We start from the raw sequence: 20,127 nt of genomic DNA, 5'->3' as shown, positions 1-20,127 counted from the left end.
GTGGGTAGGCTGGGAGAGGATCCGGCATTATAAATCACAAGACTCTTAGCGTGCAGAGAAACACAGGGGGAAAGCTCAGGGAGCTGGGGGGCCAAAAGGGTGAAGACACTGACAATAGATCAGCAGGCAAAGCTGAGATACAAAGGAAAACATTGCCACCCACTCTCCAGACACTAGTCTAAAGACACAGCTGGGAGCTGCAGCAGCTATAACAGAAGGATTGAAGTGCACGGCAGTCCTGTACTTGAGCTGTCCTCTCTGAGACAGTAAGACAACAAACGCTGTGCTATCTGAATAATTGCACATTGGCCTTGAGAAATACAGCATCAAACATAATCCCCTCGAGCTATTAAGAAAAACCCATCTCTAGTTGCATAACATTCGTAGAATTCTCGTTATATAACTTTTACTGAACTCTTGATATATAATTTTGCTGAAATATCGTCACATAATTCTTTATATACCCCTTACTGATCGCCCGGACATTTAAAGGGCAGGTGTCTGTTAAGTAAAACTTGACTCTCAGGGCCTTCAGGAGGCAGAGCTTGAAGATGGCCGCATTTTAATAGAGCTCCCCCTGACAGCAGAATTGAATCCGCTGCCATCACACCGCAGCACTGAGCGGGCAGCAGGGATAAGGACCGGGCAACGTTCCCCTGATAGCGGGACCAGCTCTCCGGGAATCCCGGAGGTCCTAGGCGCAGACAGCGCCGACATCCACGCGAAACGTGGATTCCAATACGTGGGGCACACGCTGGAGTGCTCCACACTACATCACCGGATTGCAAGGTAACCGGGGCAGTTACATGTGAGGCAGATATTCAATAGCGACGCCACTGCCAAACCTACACAAGTTCATCAGGTCTCTTTTTCACTATGGAAAAATTCGTAGCCAAATCTGGAAAATCCAATAGACCCTCAACTAGGCACAAGAATGCTACCTCCCCACCTAAGATGACCGCTGATGCAGAACTGGAGGATACGCAATCTATTGCTCAGGCCATTACAGATATTTTAATGCCGAAAATAGACTCTCGTCTGGTGGCATTTCAGTCAACTTTGGATGCTATCGCCGCTCAGGTTAACACAAAAGGGGCACGCATAACAGCGGCAGAACAAAGAATGTCAGATCTGGAGGACATAGTTACAGAGCTCTCCGGGAAGCTAGAACGGAGGGATAAAGATGTCACATTTCTTCTGGATAAAGTCGAGGATCTAGAGAACAGATCTCGGCGTAATAATCTGAAGCTTGTTGGTCTCCCCGAATCGATCAAAACACCTGATTTGATGGGGATAGTGTCAAAATGGCTCCCAAAGGCACTAAATTTACCACTGCCCTCAGGTGCCCTGAAGATCGAGAGAGTTCATCGCCTGGGCCCTCCTAGGAATGATACGGATTCCAGACCATGTCCGGTAATCTTCAGGGTCCTGGATTTCCAAGATAAAGTCAGATTGCTATCGCATACAGGAAGAAGCAACCATTATCCTATGAGTATCATAAACTGTTTCTCTTCCAGGATTACTCGGCTGCGGTGGCAGCCAAACGTAAAGCTTTTCATCCCGCATGTGTCATGTTGGTGGATAAAGGTATCCGTTTTGGGCTACAATTCCCTGCAATTCTACACTTTTCTTTGAATGGGAAAAACTGGATCTTTACAGAGCCAGAAAAGGCTTTCCAGCTTCTTCAAGCAGATGTCAAGCTGCAGTGCAGACCTCAGACAAGACCTGATGAATGCAATTGACGTTTTTCACCACTTTGTCACCTAGCAGGGTAGCTTCGCTTTTGTCTTTGACACTTAGTCTTGTGCTTTATTTTGTTGAAATATTAATCTCCTTTCTCCAAACAGGTTCACGCTCATATCTCCTTTGAGCATGGTTCCTTGCGGGGTTAGATTGTTAAGGGTGGGGTGGGTGAGTTCCTACATATGTTCATCGCACCTTTTTGTTGATGTGGCCTCTACGCCCACTCGCTGGGATGGGTGTGTGGTTCATATGCATCTGATATTATTTGGGAAGATTACACCACGTTCTGGTATAGGTTAAATGATAGATAATACCAGTACTTCTTTGTCCACAATGCACTCATTATATTGGTGCTCTTGGAATGTGAATGGCCTAAACACTCCAGTCAAGAGGAAAAAGGATATGCATTACTTACAACGCTTTAACTTTCATATAGTCTTTTTACAGGAAACCCATTGGGTGAGGGATAAGCATCCATCTTTATTTAGTAAAAAATACACATTGTGTGCTGAGGCATCATCTTCCAAAAAACAGAGGGGGGTGGCGATACTTATCAATAAATGTCTTAATTATGATATTTTGGACACCTGGGAGGACCCAATGGGGAGAATTTTAATAGTCAATATAAAAATAGAAGGAGTTTGCTATAATTTGGTAAATATTTACGCACCTAATGGTCCAGACTCGCAGTTCCAAACCCAGTTGCTCTCTAAATTGGCGGGTTGGAACACAACCAATCTGATAATTGGGGGGGATTTTAATGAGGCACATGATATACACTCACTGGCCACTTTATTAGGTACACCTGTCCAACTGTGTGTTAAGACTTAATTTCTAATCAGCCAATCACATGGCGGCAACTCAGTGCATTTAGGCATGTAGACATGGTCAAGACAATCTCCTGCAGTTCAAACCGAGCATCAGTATGGGGAAGAAAGGTGATTTGAGTGCCTTTGAACGTGGCATGATTGTTGGTGCCAGAAGGGCTGGTCTGAGTATTTCAGAAACTGCTGATCTACTGGGATTTTCACGCACAACCATCTCTAGGGTTTACAGAGAATGGTCCGAAAAAGAAAAAAAATCCAGTGAGCGGCAGTTCTGTGGCCGGAAATGCCTTGTTGATGCCAGAGGTCAGAGGAGAATGGGCATACTGGTTCGAGCTGATAGAAAGGCAACAGTGACTCAAATTGCCACCCGTTACAACCAAGGTAGGCAGAAGAGCATCTCTGAATGCACAGTGCGTCGAACTTTGAGGCAGATGGGCTACAGCAGCAGAAGACCACACTGGGTACCACTCCTCTCAGCTAAGAACAGGAAACTGAGGCTACAATTTGCACAAGCTCATCGAAATTGGACAGTAGAAGATTGGAAAAACGTTGCCTGGTCTGATGAGTCTCGATTTCTGCTGCGACATTCGGATGGTAGGGTCAGAATTTGGCGTAAACAACATGAAAGCATGGATCCATCCTGCCTTGTATCAATGGTTCAGGCTGGTGGTGGTGGTGTCATGGTGTGGGGAATTTTTTCTTGGCACTCTTTGGGCCCCTTGGTACCAATTGAGCATCGTTGCAACGCCACAGCCTACCTGAGTATTGTTGCTGACCATGTCCATCCCTTTATGACCACAATGTACCCAACATCTGATGGCTACTTTCAGCAGGATAATGCGCCATGTCATAAAGCTCGAATCATCTCAGATTGGTTTCTTGAACATGACAATGAGTTCACTGTACTCAAATGGCCTCCTCAGTCACCAGATCTCAATCCAATAGAGCATCTTTGGGATGTGGTGGAACGGGAGATTCGCATCAGGGATGTGCAGCCGACAAATCTGCGCCAACTGTGTGATGCCATCATGTCAATATGGTCCAAAATCTCTGAGGAATGCTTCCAGCACCTTGTTGAATCTCTGCCACGAAGAATTGAGGCAGTTCTGAAGGCAAAAGGGGGTCCAACCCGTTACTAGCATGGTGTACCTAATAAAGTGGCCAGTGAGTGTATCTATGGATAGATCAGGATCACACAGTCATGGAGCTACAATACATGAAGGTCTGATCCAGAGGCTGATGGACCACTTGGGGCTGACAGATGTATGGAGGTGGCAGCATCCCACTGATAAGGATTTCTCGCACTACTCATGTTTATAACACTCATGCAAGATTAGACTATTGGTTATTGGGATTATCTATGGTGGCCCTTGTTCTGTCAACAGATATCTTGGATATTCAGATATCTGACCACGCCCCAGTGGTTTTCAAATCTAGATTGGTAATTCCGGCATGTAAAGGAGAGGAGATGGAGGTTCCCATCTTATTTATATTCGTCTGATGATTTTAAGGCCTATTTGCAGGTGTCGTGGAATACATACAAAGAGGACAATAGGGAGCATTGTACTGACCCTCATTTATTTTGGGCTGCCTCTAAAGGCCCTTTTACATTTAGCGATGCACCAGCGATGCGACCCGGTCAGGATCGCTGGTGCATCGCTAAATGATCGCTAGTGAGCTTTCACACAGAAAGATCTCACAGCGATGCAGCAGCGATGCAGCAGCGACGCAGCGCACGATACTCACCTTTCACACACAGCGATGAAGACGTCCTCCCGCCCGCCTCCACGCGTCGCTCATCGTCACAGCAGGAAGCTGACTACGAGAAATGGAGCCGGACATTCTCGCGTGATCAGCGACGGACAGCGGGGGAGCCGGTCGGAGGTAAGTATCACACATAGCGATATCGCTATAATGTCACAAAATCGGTGACGTTATAGCGATATCGCTATGTGTAAAACCCCCTTAAGGCAGTTTTAAGGGGATAAGTAATCTCTTATGTTGGGAATAAACGTAAAAAATTATTAGAGGACACGTTGGCGGCTCAGGAAGAATTGACCCAGGCATATAAAAGTTTTAAACGTTCTAATACCCCCACAAATAAACAGAAATTAATAGAGGCAGCCGAAAACATTGAGCACGAGAGAGCGCTGTATAGTCTAGACTATCAAAAACACAAATATTTTAAATGGGGAAAAAGGCCGGGGAGGTTACTGGCCTCTCTCACTAAACCTTTCAGACAAGCAACTAGGATTACCAGGATTCGTAACCAAAATTGCATAGCCATAACGGATAATGAACAAATAATAGAGGAATTCAGACAATTTTTTGGGTCTTCATATGCAGATGGGGGAGAGAAGATTTCGGAGGCATCGGGTTTCTTCGGGGATGGGGTGGCTCCTGGTACTACGGAGAACCAGAGAAACTTGCTTAATTCACCTATTACCATTACCGAGATCCTGTCAGCCATCTCTACTCTTAAGATTTCTAAGGCACCGGGTCCAGATGGGTTTAGTGGAGAATATTAGAAAATCTTAGGCCCATGGGTAGGTCCACATCTAGTTGAGTTATTTAATGGAATTATGGAAAAAGGTTATATTCCAGACAGATTTAATGAGGCTTGTATCATTATGCTTCCTAAGCCTGGGAATGATCCACTGCAAGTGGAGGGATACCGCCCAATCTCACTGCTCAATGCAGATTTTAAACTCTTGACATAAATATTGGCAACCAGGGTTCAGCAAATTATTCCTGAGTTAATTTCACCACATCAGACGGGGTTTGTACATGGAAAAATCGATAACCTAAGAACAGCGATAGGCACTATATCTAGTTGTAGAGTCAATAAAGGCAGGAGAAGCATAGTGGTGGGTCTTGACGCAGATAAGGCCTTTGATTGAGTTTCCTGGAATTATTTATATAAGCTGTTAGAGGTCAGAGGGTTTGGGTCATGGTTCTGCAATGCTATTAAATTATATAGGGACCCCACATCTAGGATTTTTATAAATAACATGTTATCGGAGCCCTTTGCCATTCAGAGGGGTACGAGGCAGGGATGCCCACTGTCCCCATTACTGTTTAACTTGGCATTAGATCCCTTGTTGAGAACTCTTCAAACTATGCCGGATTTCCATGGGATTCCTACAGGGAGCACGGAAACAAAATTATTGGCTTTTGCAGATGATATTTTACTATTTATTGCCAACCCAACACAAGCTATCCCAACCATAATATCAGCAGTTGAATTTGGACATCTTACTGGCTTTAAAATTATAATAAGTCAGAAGCATTAGCGATATTCAGGGCGGGCAAAATAGATGAGAGCTGGTTCCCCTTTCAATGGAGGAGTGAGTCTATTGGATATCTGGGCATTTGACTCCCAGCAGATCCACATAAATTGTATTGCCTTAATTATAGACCCATTATTAAATAAGGTTACTAGCCTCCTCAACTCCTGGAAACATTTCATTTTGTCTTTTACTGGGATACGTCACTTAATTAAAATGATAATTTTTCCTAAATTATTATATTTCAAACCTTACCACTTCTGTTATCAAAATCGGACATTAACCTTTTGAATAGGACATTTCGACAGTTTATATGGGGAGTGGGAGGTCGTTCACGTATTGGGTTATGTAAATTACAACTCCCAAGACCTGAGGGAGGCATTAACTTCCCCGATATAACATAGCGGCCAATTTACGATATGTAATAGATTGGATGCGGGGGACATCCCACTTCGCCAATACTCACCTAGAAGGGCAGATTTACCCACATATTTCATTAATGGCCTTATTACATCTGACTAGCGAGGAACTCCCTGATGAAATTAGAGATCATCCAATATTGTGGCAAACTATTCTGTCTTGGAGAAGAGGGAGGAAATGGTGTAATTTGAATGGTAGACTGTCACCTTTCCAGCCATTTCTGGGTAACCCATTGTTTTTGAAAGGTAAACCGCCAAAAATTTATAAAACTATGGCGCAACAAAAATGCGTTTTTGGGGTGGATCTATTAGGGTGGTTTCACATTAGCGCTTTTTAAGCGCACGCACGGCCGGGGGTAGCTCCGCTCCCGAGCCGGCTCTCTGCCCGGCGTGCCCGCCCCTTGCTTGTAGCGCCGCCTCCTAGCGCACAGCGGCGCCTGCGATCGGCGCACCCTCTCTTTAGCATAGGGTGCGCAGGCCGTGCGCTAGTTGCGCTTTGACCTGCGCTGCGCACTTTTGACGGTGCGCCGTGCGCGCCAAAATCAAACTTTTCGGATTTTGGCGCGCACGGCGCACAGTCAAAAGTGCGCAGCGCAGGTCAAAGCGCAACTAGCGCACGGCCTGCGCACGATCTGCGCACCCTATGCTAAAGATAGGGTGCGCCGATCGCAGGCGCCGCTGTGCGCTAGGAGGCGGCGCTACAAGCAAGGGGCGGGCACGCCGGGCAGAGAGCCGGCTCGGGGGCGGAGCTACCCCCGGCCGTGCGTGCGCTTAAAAAGCGCTAATGTGAAACCACCCTTAGACCATAGTTTCTCTATGATAACTTTTGAAGAGGCAGTATCCCGTTATCCCATATTTGAAGGACGGCCGTTCTTATTCCTACAAGCACGCAGTCTGGTTCTTAGGTTTATAGTTAGCAAGCGGAGTGAGGGTTTAAGCGATAAATTGGATATCCTTCTCAGAAAGGGCAGGGCTCACTTGGTGTCAACTAGTACCATATATTCCACTCTGCGGAAGGAATGGTCTTGGGAGGCCAAAACCTCGGGTCCGGCGAGATGGAAGATATATTAGAAGCTACTGAGACACAAAGGAAAGTTATTCCATATAATAGTTATACAGATATGGCCATATTATTGCTACATAGGGCTTATATTACCCCGTACGTCCAATCTAGAATGTCTCCCACAAATTCATATCAATGTGTAAAATGTGGTCTACATAATACTGATATATTCCATCATATGTGGGGTTGTCCAAAAATTCAAAAGTTATGGTGTAATATCCACTCTGAGTTGCAACAATTGAGTGGTTTTGAGTTCCCTCTTACCCCACAATGGGCTATTTTTAATATCCTAGAGGAGACCCAAAGAGTATTGCCAAAGCACACCAAAGCCATGTTAGTGATTTGTGCCCCAGCAGTAAGGAAAAGTATATTACATCAATGGTTACACTCAAATGTTCCATCAAAATCGTTAATATTGACAAAAATTAATTTTCTGTTTAAAATGGACTGGTTGGAAACCTTGACCAACAAAGAAAAATTAACAGAGAAATTCTTCACCAGATGGTCGTTTTTTGTTCCATCCTTGGATACAAAATCTAGGAACAGACTTAGGAAGTAATTTGAGAGCACCAGATGGTACCTGCTACAAAGCATCAGTGGAAACGCACCAATTTAAGGAATCCTTTCAAAGGATGCCGATTGTAGGAAGGGGGGGGAGGAAAAGGTGGGATTTTGGCTTAATGTCATAAATATATTGTAAATGTTCGTACCTTTTCCTTGTTGTTAAAAGTAATAAAAATAGTTAAAAAAAAAAAAAAGTGTTATGGACAAACGAATCCAAGTTTGAATCACACAGAAGAACATTTGTGGGACGCAGAACAACTGAAAGGATGCTGTCAAGCATCGTGGAGGTAATATGATGGTCTGGGATTGCTTTGGTGCTGGTAAAGTGGGAGATTTGTACAAGGTAAAAGGGATTTTGAATAAGGAAGGCTATCACTCCCTTTTGCAACACCATGCCAAACCCTGTGGACAGCGCTTGATTGGAGCCAATTTCATCCTACAACAGGACAATGACCCAAAGCACACCTCCACCTTATGCAAGAACTATGTAGGGAAGAAGCAATCAAGTGCCCATCAAGCCAAATCAACTTGTGGGATGGGCTTCTGGAAGCATGGGGTGAAATTTCTCCAGATTACCTCAGCAAATTAGCTGCTAGAATGCCAAAGGTCTGCAATGCTGTAACTGCTGCAAAGGGAGCATTCTTTGACGAAAGCAAAGTTTAAAGGAGAAATTATTTCAAATAATATTTTTTTGAACCTTGGCAATGTCTGGACTAGATTTTAAATTAATTTGGCAAGTCATATACAATATATATATATATATATATATATATATATATATATATATATATATATATATAGCAAAAATTAAGAGACCACTGCCGAGTTTTATAAAAATCAGCTTCTCTACATGTCTGACAGCCATTCCATTCCAGTGTCCGTTGAATTCCAACCAGAGTACACCTCATTCTACTTAATGTGCTTCTGATTATGTGATCACCTGAACCAAATCTTATTTAACGAAGGAAAGTATAAAAAACCCTGCTGTAATAGGAATGAAAAAAAATAAATAACCATGCCAAAGGAGTTGAAAAGAAAAAAAGTCTTGAGTGAGGAAATGAAGGGCTCAATTCTCGCTTTACTAGCAGAGGATACAGTAAGTGTCATGTTGCCTTCATTCTTAAAATTTCTAAGACTGCAGACCATTACAACAAAGTCAAGCAGCAGACATTGGGGACAACAAAGCTACAGACCGGCAGAGGGCGAAAATGACTCTCCACTGACCAGGAAGACCACCATCTTATTCGAATATCACTTAGCAACCGCAGGATGACATCAAGTGATCTACAAAAGGAATGTCAAATTGCAGCTGGGGTGAAGTGCACGGCAAGAACAGTTCGTAAAAGGCTCCTAGAGGTAGGGCTCAAGTCATGTCAAGCTAGAAAAAAAAAACCTTTCATTAATGAGAAACAAAGGAGAGCGAGGCTGAAGCTTGCCAAAGACCTTAAAGGGGGTTTTACACTATAATAATAATAATAATAATTTTTATTTATATAGCGCCAACATATTCCGCAGCACTTTACAATTAAGCGGGGACATGTACAGACAATAAATTCAATACAAGTTAAGACAATTCAAACAATGACATTAGGAGTGAGGTCCCTGCTCGCAAGCTTACAATCTACAAGGAAATGGGGGGACACAGTAGGTGAGAAATGCTTGTTAATTCAGGTCTGGCAATTATAATAGGGATTTTCATATAAAGCTGCATGATCCGGTCATCAGCCCGTGTGTTTAAGCGCAATAGACAAGTATCAAGTGCAGTTATCATGTGCATGAAGGGTGTGGAGACAGATGAATAGTAGGGTGCAGATTCAGAATAATATTTGGAAGGAGGGAACAGGGCAAAGTTAGCTTGCTGAGTAGTTGATGTGATAGGCTTCTTTGAAGAGATGGGTTTTCAAAGCGCGCTTGAATAGGTCAGGGCTAGGTATCAGTCTGATCGTCTGGGGAAGTGCATTCCAGAGAGCTGGAGCAGCACGAGAGAAGTCTTGGAGACGGAGGTGCGAGGTTCGGATTACGGGGGATGTTAGTCTTAGGTCATTTGTAGAACGGAGGGCACGTGTAGGGCGATAGACAGAGATGAGAGAGGAGATATAAGGCGGTGCAGAACAGTGGAGAGCTTTGTGGGTGAGAGAGATGAGTTTATACTGGACCCTGTAGCGAATAGGTAGCCAGTGTAATGACTGGCACAAGATGGAGGCATCGGTGAAGCGGCTGGACAGAAATATGACCCTGGCTGCCGCATTCAAGATGGATTGGAGAGGAGAAAGTTTGGCAAGAGGGAGACCGATCAGAAGAGAGTTGCAGTAGTCCAGACGAGAATGAATAAGAGCGACAGTAAGAGTCTTAGCAGTTTCAAAGGTGAGAAAAGGTCGGATTCTGGAGATGTTTTTAAGATGCAGGTGACAAGAGCGACTGAGTGATCGGATGTACGGAGTAAAGGAAAGTTCAGTGTCGAATATGACCCCAAGACAGCGGGCATGCTGCTTGGGAGTTATGGTTGAACCCTCCAGGGTTATTTCGATGTTAGGTAGAGTGAGGTTAGTAGAGGGGAGAAACACAAGAAGTTCAGTTTTAGAGAGATTTAGTTTCAGATAGAGGGAGGACATGATGCTAGAGACAGCAGACAGACAATACACTAAGCGATATCGCTAGCAATATCGCTAAAACGTCACTGGTTTTGTGACGTTATAGCGATATTGCTAGCGATATCGCTATGTGTGATACTTACCAGCGACCGGCTCCCCCGCTGTCCATCGCTGATCGCGCGAGAATGTCCGGCTCCATTTCTCGTCGGGCGCTTCCTGCTGAGACTTCCTGCTGTGACGTCCAGCAGGACGCAGGATCGCTGTGTGTGAATGGTAAGTATCGTGCGCTGCGTCGCTGCTGCATCGCTGTGAGATCTTTCTGTATGAAAGCTCACTAGCGATCATTTAGCGATGCACCAGCGATCCTGACCGGGTCGGATCGCTGGTTGGATCGCTGGTGCATCGCTAAATGTAAAAGGGCCTTAAGGATTGGAGTAAGGTAATCTTCTCTGATAAGTCTAATTTTCAGCTTTGCCCAACATCTGATTTCTTCAGCTCAGGCAATGTTCCCCAACTCTGACGACTTTTTTCCAGCAGGACAATGCGCCATGCCACACAGCTAGGTCAATCAACGTGTGGATGAAGGACCACCACATCAAATCCCTGTTATGGCCAGCCCAATCTCCAGACCTGAACCCCATGAAAACCTCAGAAATGTAATCAAGCTAAGATGGATAGTCACAAGCCATCAAAAAAATGAACTACTTAAATTTTTGTACCAGGAGTGGCATAAGGTCACCCAAAACCAGTGTGAAAGACTGGTGGAAAGCATGCCAAGACGCATGAAAGTTGTGATTAAAAATCATGATTATGCCACAAAATATTGATTTCTGAACTCTTCCTGAGTTAAAACATTAGTATTGTTGTTTCTAAATGATTATGAACTTGTTTTCTTAGCATTATTTGAGGTCTGCAAGCACTGCATTTTGTTATTTTTCTGAAAATAAATACAAAAGCGCTTGGAAATTCAAAGACATGTTGTCAGCAGTTTATTCCTTCTCACCCCCCAATGGGGTGTTTTTTTTTTTTTATTCTCTCCTTCCTCATTCTCGGGTCCTCTACCACTCTACCAGAGGCCTGGGAATTTGAGGGTTCTGCGCAGGATCTTAGTTGTTCCTAGTATTGCGCTTTTCTGGACAGAGAGCTCAGATGTTGCTCCTGGGATCTGTTGTAGCCATTCTTCCAACTTTGGGGACACTGCTCCTATCACCACTGGAATCACTGTTGCCTTCACCTTCCACATCGTCTCCAGGTTCTTATATTCCTTCTTTCTGATGTTGCTTGGCACTGCCACATCTATTATCATTGCTGTCTTCTGATCCTTGTCCACTATCACAATATCTGGTTGGTTAGACAACATCTGCTTATCTGTCTGGATCTTGAAGTCCCACAGGATTTTTGCCCTTTCATTCTCCACCACTTTCTCTGGGGTCTCAGCCCATATGCTGCGCAGATATTCCTACTATTTGGTTGTGGCGTTTGGTATACGCTGTTCCTGCTTGCATTTTGTATCCTGCCACTATGTGTTGGACTGTTTCTGAGCTGTCTTTGCATAGTCTGCGCACCTTGGGTCTTGTGTGGTAGATTCCTGCTTCTGTGGATCTAGTATTTAGTGCTTTATACTGTATATATAAAATGTACATTATGTTGCGAAATATAATGTATACTGTACATTGAATCTAAAAAACACAGGATGAAAGATGAATGCACAGAATAACAAAAATGCAAGTGGTGGTTAATAGTGTTATGTGGGCATTCAGCCATTCAGTTAGTAACCCGTTCACTTTTGGATGGATTATCCGCTGCCTATGTGCACATGGCCTTTAAAAAGATCAGAGGGGTAAAAAAAAAAAAAAAAAAAAAAAAGTCAAAGAATCCATATTCCCCAGTAGTGATCCCTTACAGCTCCTCTTATGGCGCTAGTCTGTGTCTAGGTCCCATCCTGGACACATCCTGTAAAAGGGCAAGGGCCACCACGCCAATCACTGGCTGCAGTCAAGATGCATCTCATTGGTATTTCTACGTGTAGAAGGAACCAGGGAGGAGAGACAAATGGGGGCTGGTTAGTCATTTGAACAGGGTGTGCGGTAGATCCGTATCATTTTTAACAGAATTTTTATCACCCGGAAAACGCCTGGGCACATACAAATGTATTCTGTAGCATTGACATGGCCAGAGTTACAGCAGAGGTGTATAATGAGGATTACTTACAGATTCCTGCTCTTGTGCATTAATCTTCTCTGTCTGGGTGTCCTTTGGCTCTGGAATAGTAGTAGCATTGAACTAGAAGAACATGAACATTTTATTAAACCAAACATCCTAAATCCTATAACGATTGTACTCCAGGGTGGCGCGTCCATATTACCTTAGTCTCAAACTCATTGACTAAGCCGGCTTTGGCTATTGCAGTGCGGTAGAATGCCCAATCAATGGTAGGAGGTTTCTCTGGAAGAGAAGTCAACCTGTAAAAATAAATTAGAAGAAGAGTTAAGCCAATACTAGGTACTGGATAGAGATTGCAGAGTTAATGGCAAGTTTATGACACACTAAAATCTACTAAGTAACATAGTTGCACCCCTAGAAGTTTAATAGGTGCCATGGGAGGTGTCAGAACCCAGTAAGCAGAGAAATAATATAAAAAAAAAAAAAAAGAAATCATAAGCAAGCTTGTGGTTAATATTTCATCTAAGATTTATACTAAAATGTATCATTTCCAGTTATTGAAAGAGGATTTATTTGTACCAATGCAAAGTGTGCAGAAATGTGATTGTGCATTTTTATGATTATCCCAATATTTCCCTCTTAACAGCTTTGGACTGGCAGAACACATGCTTGAAAAGGAGGCACGCCCCAAAATGTAGCAGGATCAGCTTGACACTGCCTACACCTCTCCGCTATTCCACATGTCCACCATATACACTGACAGTATGAACTATGTTCAATCCAAAGTATCTGGCTTATATTCTGTTTGGTGAAAATGTAGGAGAATCTACTTAACTGCAAAGAATCTTAAAAAGGAGAAAACGGAGTAACGGATACAAAATATATGCAAAAGTATAAATTTTATTAGTACTCACATCAAGTGCTGACAAGTATACAAGTTGACTAAAATAGGGGGGATAAGCCCCAATGATACAACAATCAGGACAGACAAGGACAGGGTAAATAAAATGATACCAGTGCTCGAAATCTACATGGAACAACGTTCAGTCAGCCCATGGGCATTGCACATAACAGACATATGTCTAATGGTAAAAGATAGTCAAATATGGCATACTCAATTAAATGTGTATTGTACATAGTTGTACATGTCTAGAGCGCAAAAAAAAAAAAAAAAAAAAACCATCCAGAGGGGTCAATGTGCAAGTCCAATGGACACTGAACATAAATGAATCAATGACATGTGGAAGGATTCTTAAATAGTAAATAACATATGTATCAGCATATCAAAACTGCGCAATTGTGCCAGAGAGAACCCGGGAGACGACCCGCCCAGCGGTCCAAATGACCGAAGTGTGGAAACAAGTAAAGGCAGGCTGCTTACCGGGGAGAAGAGGAGGTGAAGGCCCATGCAACGACACCCGACGTACGTTTCGCGCCCGCCACAGGCGGACAGAGCATGCGCAGTGCAGCTCACTCAAACCAGGAAGTGATCAATAGTATGGTCACAAAAAAAAAAAAAAAAATGGCGGGACAAAACCGCACTCATATAAAAACTAGATAGCATCGTTACCCTAGACGCCTGCTCTGTCCGCTGCCTTTGGTTGGTAGACCTGCCCCATGTGACCGCTTTCAAGTGGGAGGTCTTTCTGCATAAAAACATGGTGGTTCACCTCAGTCAACACTCCCTTGATAAAGCGCCATTGGACTTGCACATTGACCCCTCTGGATGGTCTTTTTTTTTTTTTGGCGCTCTAGACATGTACAACTATGTACAATACACATTTAATTGAGTATGCCATATTTGACTATCTTTTACCATTAGACATATGTCTGTTATGTGCAATGCCCATGGGCTGACTGAACGTTGTTCCATGTAGATTTCGAGCACTGGTATCATTTTATTTACCCTGTCCTTGTCTGTCCTGATTGTTGTATCATTGGGGCTTATCCCCCCCTATTTTAGTCAACTTGTATACTTGTCAGCACTTGATGTGAGTACTAATAAAATTTATACTTTTGCATATATTTTGTATCCGTTACTCCGTTTTCTCCTTTTTAAGATTAGCATATGGAGTGGTAATCCATGCACAAGGCGTTTTTGGACCATGGTCACCGCCTTGTCTCGTTCTCTGATACTGGGCATTATCATATATGTATTAACTGCAAAGAAATTGGAGTGTCTGTGCTTTTCTTACATAAACATCTAATGATGACATAATAGAAGATGGTGCATGAGAGACAAGTATATGCATACATAATTGTGCATTTAACAGTAAGTCTAAGGGGGGTAAAGTTTCTCCTGGTGGAGAGCACCAAGCTGGCGTAAGGAGACTTATAAGCCATGCAATACTCCCCTGCAAATGAAAATATACAAATAGCCTCCTAGGGGAGCATTGCATGGCCTATAACTCTCCGTACATGACTTTGACGCTCTCCACCAGAAGAAAATTTACCCAGATGGTTCTCAACCAGCCAACTTAGATTTCCTACTTGGCACTGATGAGGCATAGACATCCCATAGCACCTGTCTGCAAATGCAGTTTCTGGTTTACATTGCTATCCTAAGTCATATGGCAAGCATCATTAAAAGGAATCTGTCACCTAATCTGAGAAAAGCATAATGTAAACACAGAGACCCTGATGCCAGCAATATGTCACTCACTGGGCTGCTTAGTGTAGTTTTGATAACCTCCTGCTGATAAAACTGATTTTATCACTAGAGAACTAGCAAACCTGCTGCCATGTAGTCCTCCATATTCAAGAGCTCTGTATAACCCTGTCCCTACCACTGATTTGCAGCTTTTTGTGTACATCGTGCATAGGCAGAAAGCTGAGAGTGCTGTGGGCCATACACATGAATAGATAAGCAGAGCACCACATGAAGAACCCCCTCCCCCCACAGGCCGCCCCCGAAGCACGAGCATATCATTAACTGAAAATAAAGATTACACAACAACCACAAGACGGATTTCATCACCCAGGTAACATTACAATCAGCATAACGGCACAGACCTGACACTGTCTGTAGGTTACTGTGCACAATCCTGCTGACCGGTTCCCTTTAACCCCTTCACGACCTTTGACGCCACGTAGGCGTCATGAAAAGTCGTGCCAGAATGACCCATGACGCCTATGTAACCTCATGACTTTAAAGCCCCCCTGCGGGTCGGGTGACCTAGGTCACTGAAAGGTCACCCGACCCGCAGATACAGGGGGCTTTGTTCTTCACCACAGGGGGCGTGGCTTCGCCCCCAAGTGGTTATGATCGCTCTGATTGGCTGTTAAAAGTGAAACAGCCAATCAGAGCGATAGTAATATTTCATCAATGAAAATTGATGAAATATTACAATCCAGCCATGGCCGATGCTGCAGTAGCATCGGACATGGCTGGAGACCGTGATCCGACCCCCCCCCCCCCCCCACACCGGCTCACGGGGCCGATCGGCCCCCGACACTGACTGACGGCGGCAATGTGCCGCCGCCGTCATCGTCGGCTCCCCTCCCCCTTCTCTGTGCTCCCCCCACCTTCCGCATGCGCAGTCCGCCCGCCGGCTGCAATTTCCCTTCATTCTAGTTTGATCACTGTGATAAACTCTCACAGTGATCAAAATAGAATGAAAAGTAAATAAACCCTCCGTTTATCACCCCCATAGGCAGGATCAACTAATAAAATAAAGAAATTATTTTTATTTTTATATTAGGGTTAGGGTTGGAACTAGGGTTAGGGTTGGAACTAGGGTTAGGGTTGGAACTAGGGTTACGGATAGGGATGGGGTGTGTTGGGGTTAGGGTTGGAGTTAGAATTGAGGGGTTTCCACTGTTTAGGCAAATCAGGGGGTCTCTAAACACGACATGGTGCAACCATTGATACCAGCCAATTTTGCGGTCAAAAAGTCAAATGGTGCTCCCTCTTTTCCAAGCCCCGACGTGTGCCCAAACAGTGGTTTACCCCAACATATGGGGTATCAGCGTACTCAGGAAAAATTGAACAACAACTTTGGTGGTCTAATTTCTCCTGTTACCCTTGGGAAAATAAAAAATTGGGGGCTAAATATTTTTTTGGAAAAGAAATTATTTTTTTATTTTCACGTCTCTGCGTTATAAACGTCTGAAGCACTTGGGGGTTCCAAGTGCTCACCAGACATCTAGACAAGTTCCTTGGAAGGTCTAGTTTCCAAAATGGGGTCACTTGTGGGGGTTTCTACTGTTTAGGCACATCAGGGACTCTGCAAACGTAACGACGACCGCAGACCTTTCCATCAAAGTCTGCATTTCAAAATGTCACTACTTCCATTCTCAGTCCTTACGTGCGCCCAAACAATGGTTCCTCCCCACATATGGGGTATCAGCGTACTCAGGACAAACTGGACAACAACTTTTGGGGTCCAATTTCTCCTGGTACCCTTGTGAAAATAAAAAATTGTACACTAAAAAATAATTTTTTGAGTTAAAAAAAAATATTTATTTTCACGACACTGCGTTATAAACTTTTGTGAAGCACTTGGGGGTTCAAAGTGCTCACCACACATCTAGATAAGTTCCTTGGGGGGTCTAATTTCCAAAATGGGGTCACTTGTGGGGGGTTTCCACAGTTTAGGCACACCAGGGGCTCTGCAAATGTAACATGACGCCCCCAGACCATTCCATCAAAGTCAGCATTTCATAATGCCACTACTTCCCTTCCGAGCCCCGACGTGTGCCCAAACAGTGGCCCCCACCCACATATGGGGTGCCAATGTACTCAGGACAAACTGGACAACAACTTTTGGGGTCCAGTTTCTCCTGGTACCCTTGTGAAAATAAAAAATTGTGCACTAAAAAATAATTTTTTTGAGTTAAAAAAAAATATTTATTTTCACGACACTGCGTTATAAACTTTTGTGAAGCACTTGGGGGTTCAAAGTGCTCACTATGCATCTAGAAAAGTTCTTTAGGGGGTCTAGTTTCCAAAATGGGGTTATTTGTGGGGGAGCTCCAATGTTTAGGCACACAGGCTCTCCAAACACGACATGGTGTCCGCTAACGATTAGAGGTAATAATTTCAAAAAGTCAAATGGCGCTCCTTCCCTTCAGAGCCCTGCCGTGCACTCAAACAGTGGTTCCCCCCACATATGGGGTATCGGTGTACTCAGAACACATTGCACAACAACTTGTGGTCCAATTTCTCCTGTTACCCTTGCGAAAATAAAAAATAGTGTGCTAAAAAAATCATTTTTGAGGAAAAAAATTGATTTTTTATTTTCACTGCTCTGCGTTATAAACTTCTGTGAAGCACCAGGAGGTTCAAAGTGCTCACAACACATCTAGGTAACATCCATAAGGGGTCTAGTTTCCAAAATGAGGTCACTTGTGGGGGGTTTCACTGTTTAGGCACACAGGGGCTCTCCAAACGCGACATGGTGTCCGAAAACGATTGGAGCTAATTTACCATTCAAAAAGTCAAATAGCGCTCCTTCACTTACGGACCCTGTCGTGCGCCCAAACAGTGGTTTATGATGACATATGAGGTATCGATGTATTCAGGAGAAATTGCCCAACAAATTTTAGGATCCATTTTATCCTGTTGCCCATGTGAAAATGAAAAAACTGAGGCTAAAAGAAAATTTTTGTGGGAAAAAAGGTACTTTTTTTTTTTTACCGATCAATTTGTGGAGCACCTGGGGGTTCAAAGTGATCACTATGCATGTAGATAAGTTCCTTGGGGGGGTCTAGTTTCCAAAATGGGGTCACTTGTGGGGGAGCTCCAATGTTTAGGCACACAGGGGCTCTCCAAACGCGACATGGTGTCCGCTAAATATTCCAGCATGTTTTCCATTCAAAAGTCAAATGGCGCTCCTTCCCTTCTGAGCCCTGCCGTGCGCCCAAACAGTGGTTTATGACCACATATGAGGTATCGGTATACTCAGGAGAAATTACCCAACAAATTTTATGATCCATTTTATCCTGTTGCCCATGTGAAAATGAAAAAAATTGATGCTAAAAGAAAATTTTTGTTGTAAAAATTAAAATGTCCATTTTTTTCTTTCCACGTTGCTTTAGTTCCTGCAAAACACCTGAAGGGTTAATAATCTTCTAGAATGTAGTTTTGAGTAGCTTGAGGGGTGCAGTTTTTAGAATGGTGTCACTTTTGGGTATTTTCTGCCATATAGAACCCTCAAAGTGACTTCAAATGTGAGGTGGTCCCTAAAAAAAATGGTTTTGTAAATTTTGTTGTAAAAATGAGAAATCGCTGGTCAACTTTTAACCCTTATAACTTCCTAACAAAAAAAATCCAAAATTCCAAAATTGTGCTGATGTAAAGTAGACATGTGGGAAATGTTATTTAGTAACCACTTTGTGTCACTTAACTCTCTGGTTTAACAGAATAAAAATTCAAAATGTGAAAATTGCGAAATTTTCTAAATTTTTACCAAATTTCTGATTTTTTCACAAATAAACGCAAAAATTATCGACCTAAATTTACCACTAACATGAAGCCCAATATGTCACGAAAAAACAAATCTCAGAATCGCTAGGATCCGTTGAAGTGTCCCTGAGTTATTACCTCATAAAGGGACACTGGTCAGAATTGCAAAAAATGGCCAGGTCATTAAGGTCAAAATAGGCTGGGTCATGAAGAGGTTAAGGGGTGACATTAGGGGAAGTGGGGTACTGGTGCATCTGTTTAATTTAGGTGGAGTAATGCAACCTCTACGTTTGTGCCTTTTCAGTGTTTTGCACCAGTATTTGTAAGCCAAAACCAGGAGTGGAACGTAAAGAAAAAAAAGTATAGAGGAAAGAGGCTACCTGCGAATAAGTACTACCAACAATGTGCGTCTGCTTCCCTCATGCAAAATGCTGTAGAGCTGCATTTCTCTACATCAGTGTTCCCCAACTCCAGTCCTCAAGAGCCACCAACAGGTCATGTTTTCAGGATTTCATTAGCATTGCCCAGGTGATGGAATTATTGCCTGTGCAGGTACCGCAATTATCACTTGGGCCATACTAAGGAAATCCTGAAAACATGAACCGTTGGTGGCTCTTGAGGACTGGAGTTGGGAAACACTGCTCAACATGCAAGATGATCCTGCACAGCAGAATGAAGCGGGCAGGCAAGCGATGGTAAATGGCAGCAGCAACCTCAGCGCCATAGAGGACAGCATGACATTTCATGAGCCTTCTTGACTTTTAAGAGCCATAGCTTTTTTTTTTTTTATCTCCCCATAAATTTCTTGGCAATTTGCAGATTATAGCGATACCATTTTGGGGTCCTTATGACCTCTTTATATTGCATTTTTTTTTTTTTTTTCAAGAAAGGTGAGGAGTGGGTGCTGATAGGAAAAAAAATTCTGGCAATTTTTGTATGTTGTGGCATAGACTATATGGAATATTAGATTTTTTTTTTTTTTACATATTTGTTAGATTTTGCCATTTGAATTACAGCAAAAGGAAGGTGAGGGGAGTATACTGTTGTGATCATAATAGTTACTT

General features: G+C 43.4%; 1 protein-coding gene across 1 annotated transcript in view; it reads right to left on the bottom strand.

Moving 5' to 3' along the window:
- The window catches only part of ATP5PD (ATP synthase peripheral stalk subunit d), a 40,083-nt gene that overhangs the window by 3,334 nt on the left and 16,622 nt on the right, over nt 1-20,127 (bottom strand). Inside the window, exons 3-4 of the mRNA XM_073588035.1 lie at nt 12,860-12,956; nt 12,706-12,777 (exon numbers count right to left, since the gene is read on the bottom strand). Coding sequence (XP_073444136.1) covers nt 12,706-12,777; nt 12,860-12,956 — 169 coding nt within the window. The remainder of the gene's footprint in view (nt 1-12,705; nt 12,778-12,859; nt 12,957-20,127) is intronic.

Source organism: Dendrobates tinctorius, unplaced genomic scaffold, assembly GCF_039654945.1.
Source record: "Dendrobates tinctorius isolate UK_male_01 unplaced genomic scaffold, ASM3965494v1 ptg000103l, whole genome shotgun sequence".
NCBI lineage: Eukaryota > Metazoa > Chordata > Amphibia > Anura > Dendrobatidae > Dendrobates > Dendrobates tinctorius.
Note: the sequence above shows the minus strand (reverse complement) of the source record. Positions and strands in the feature narration are given on the sequence as shown.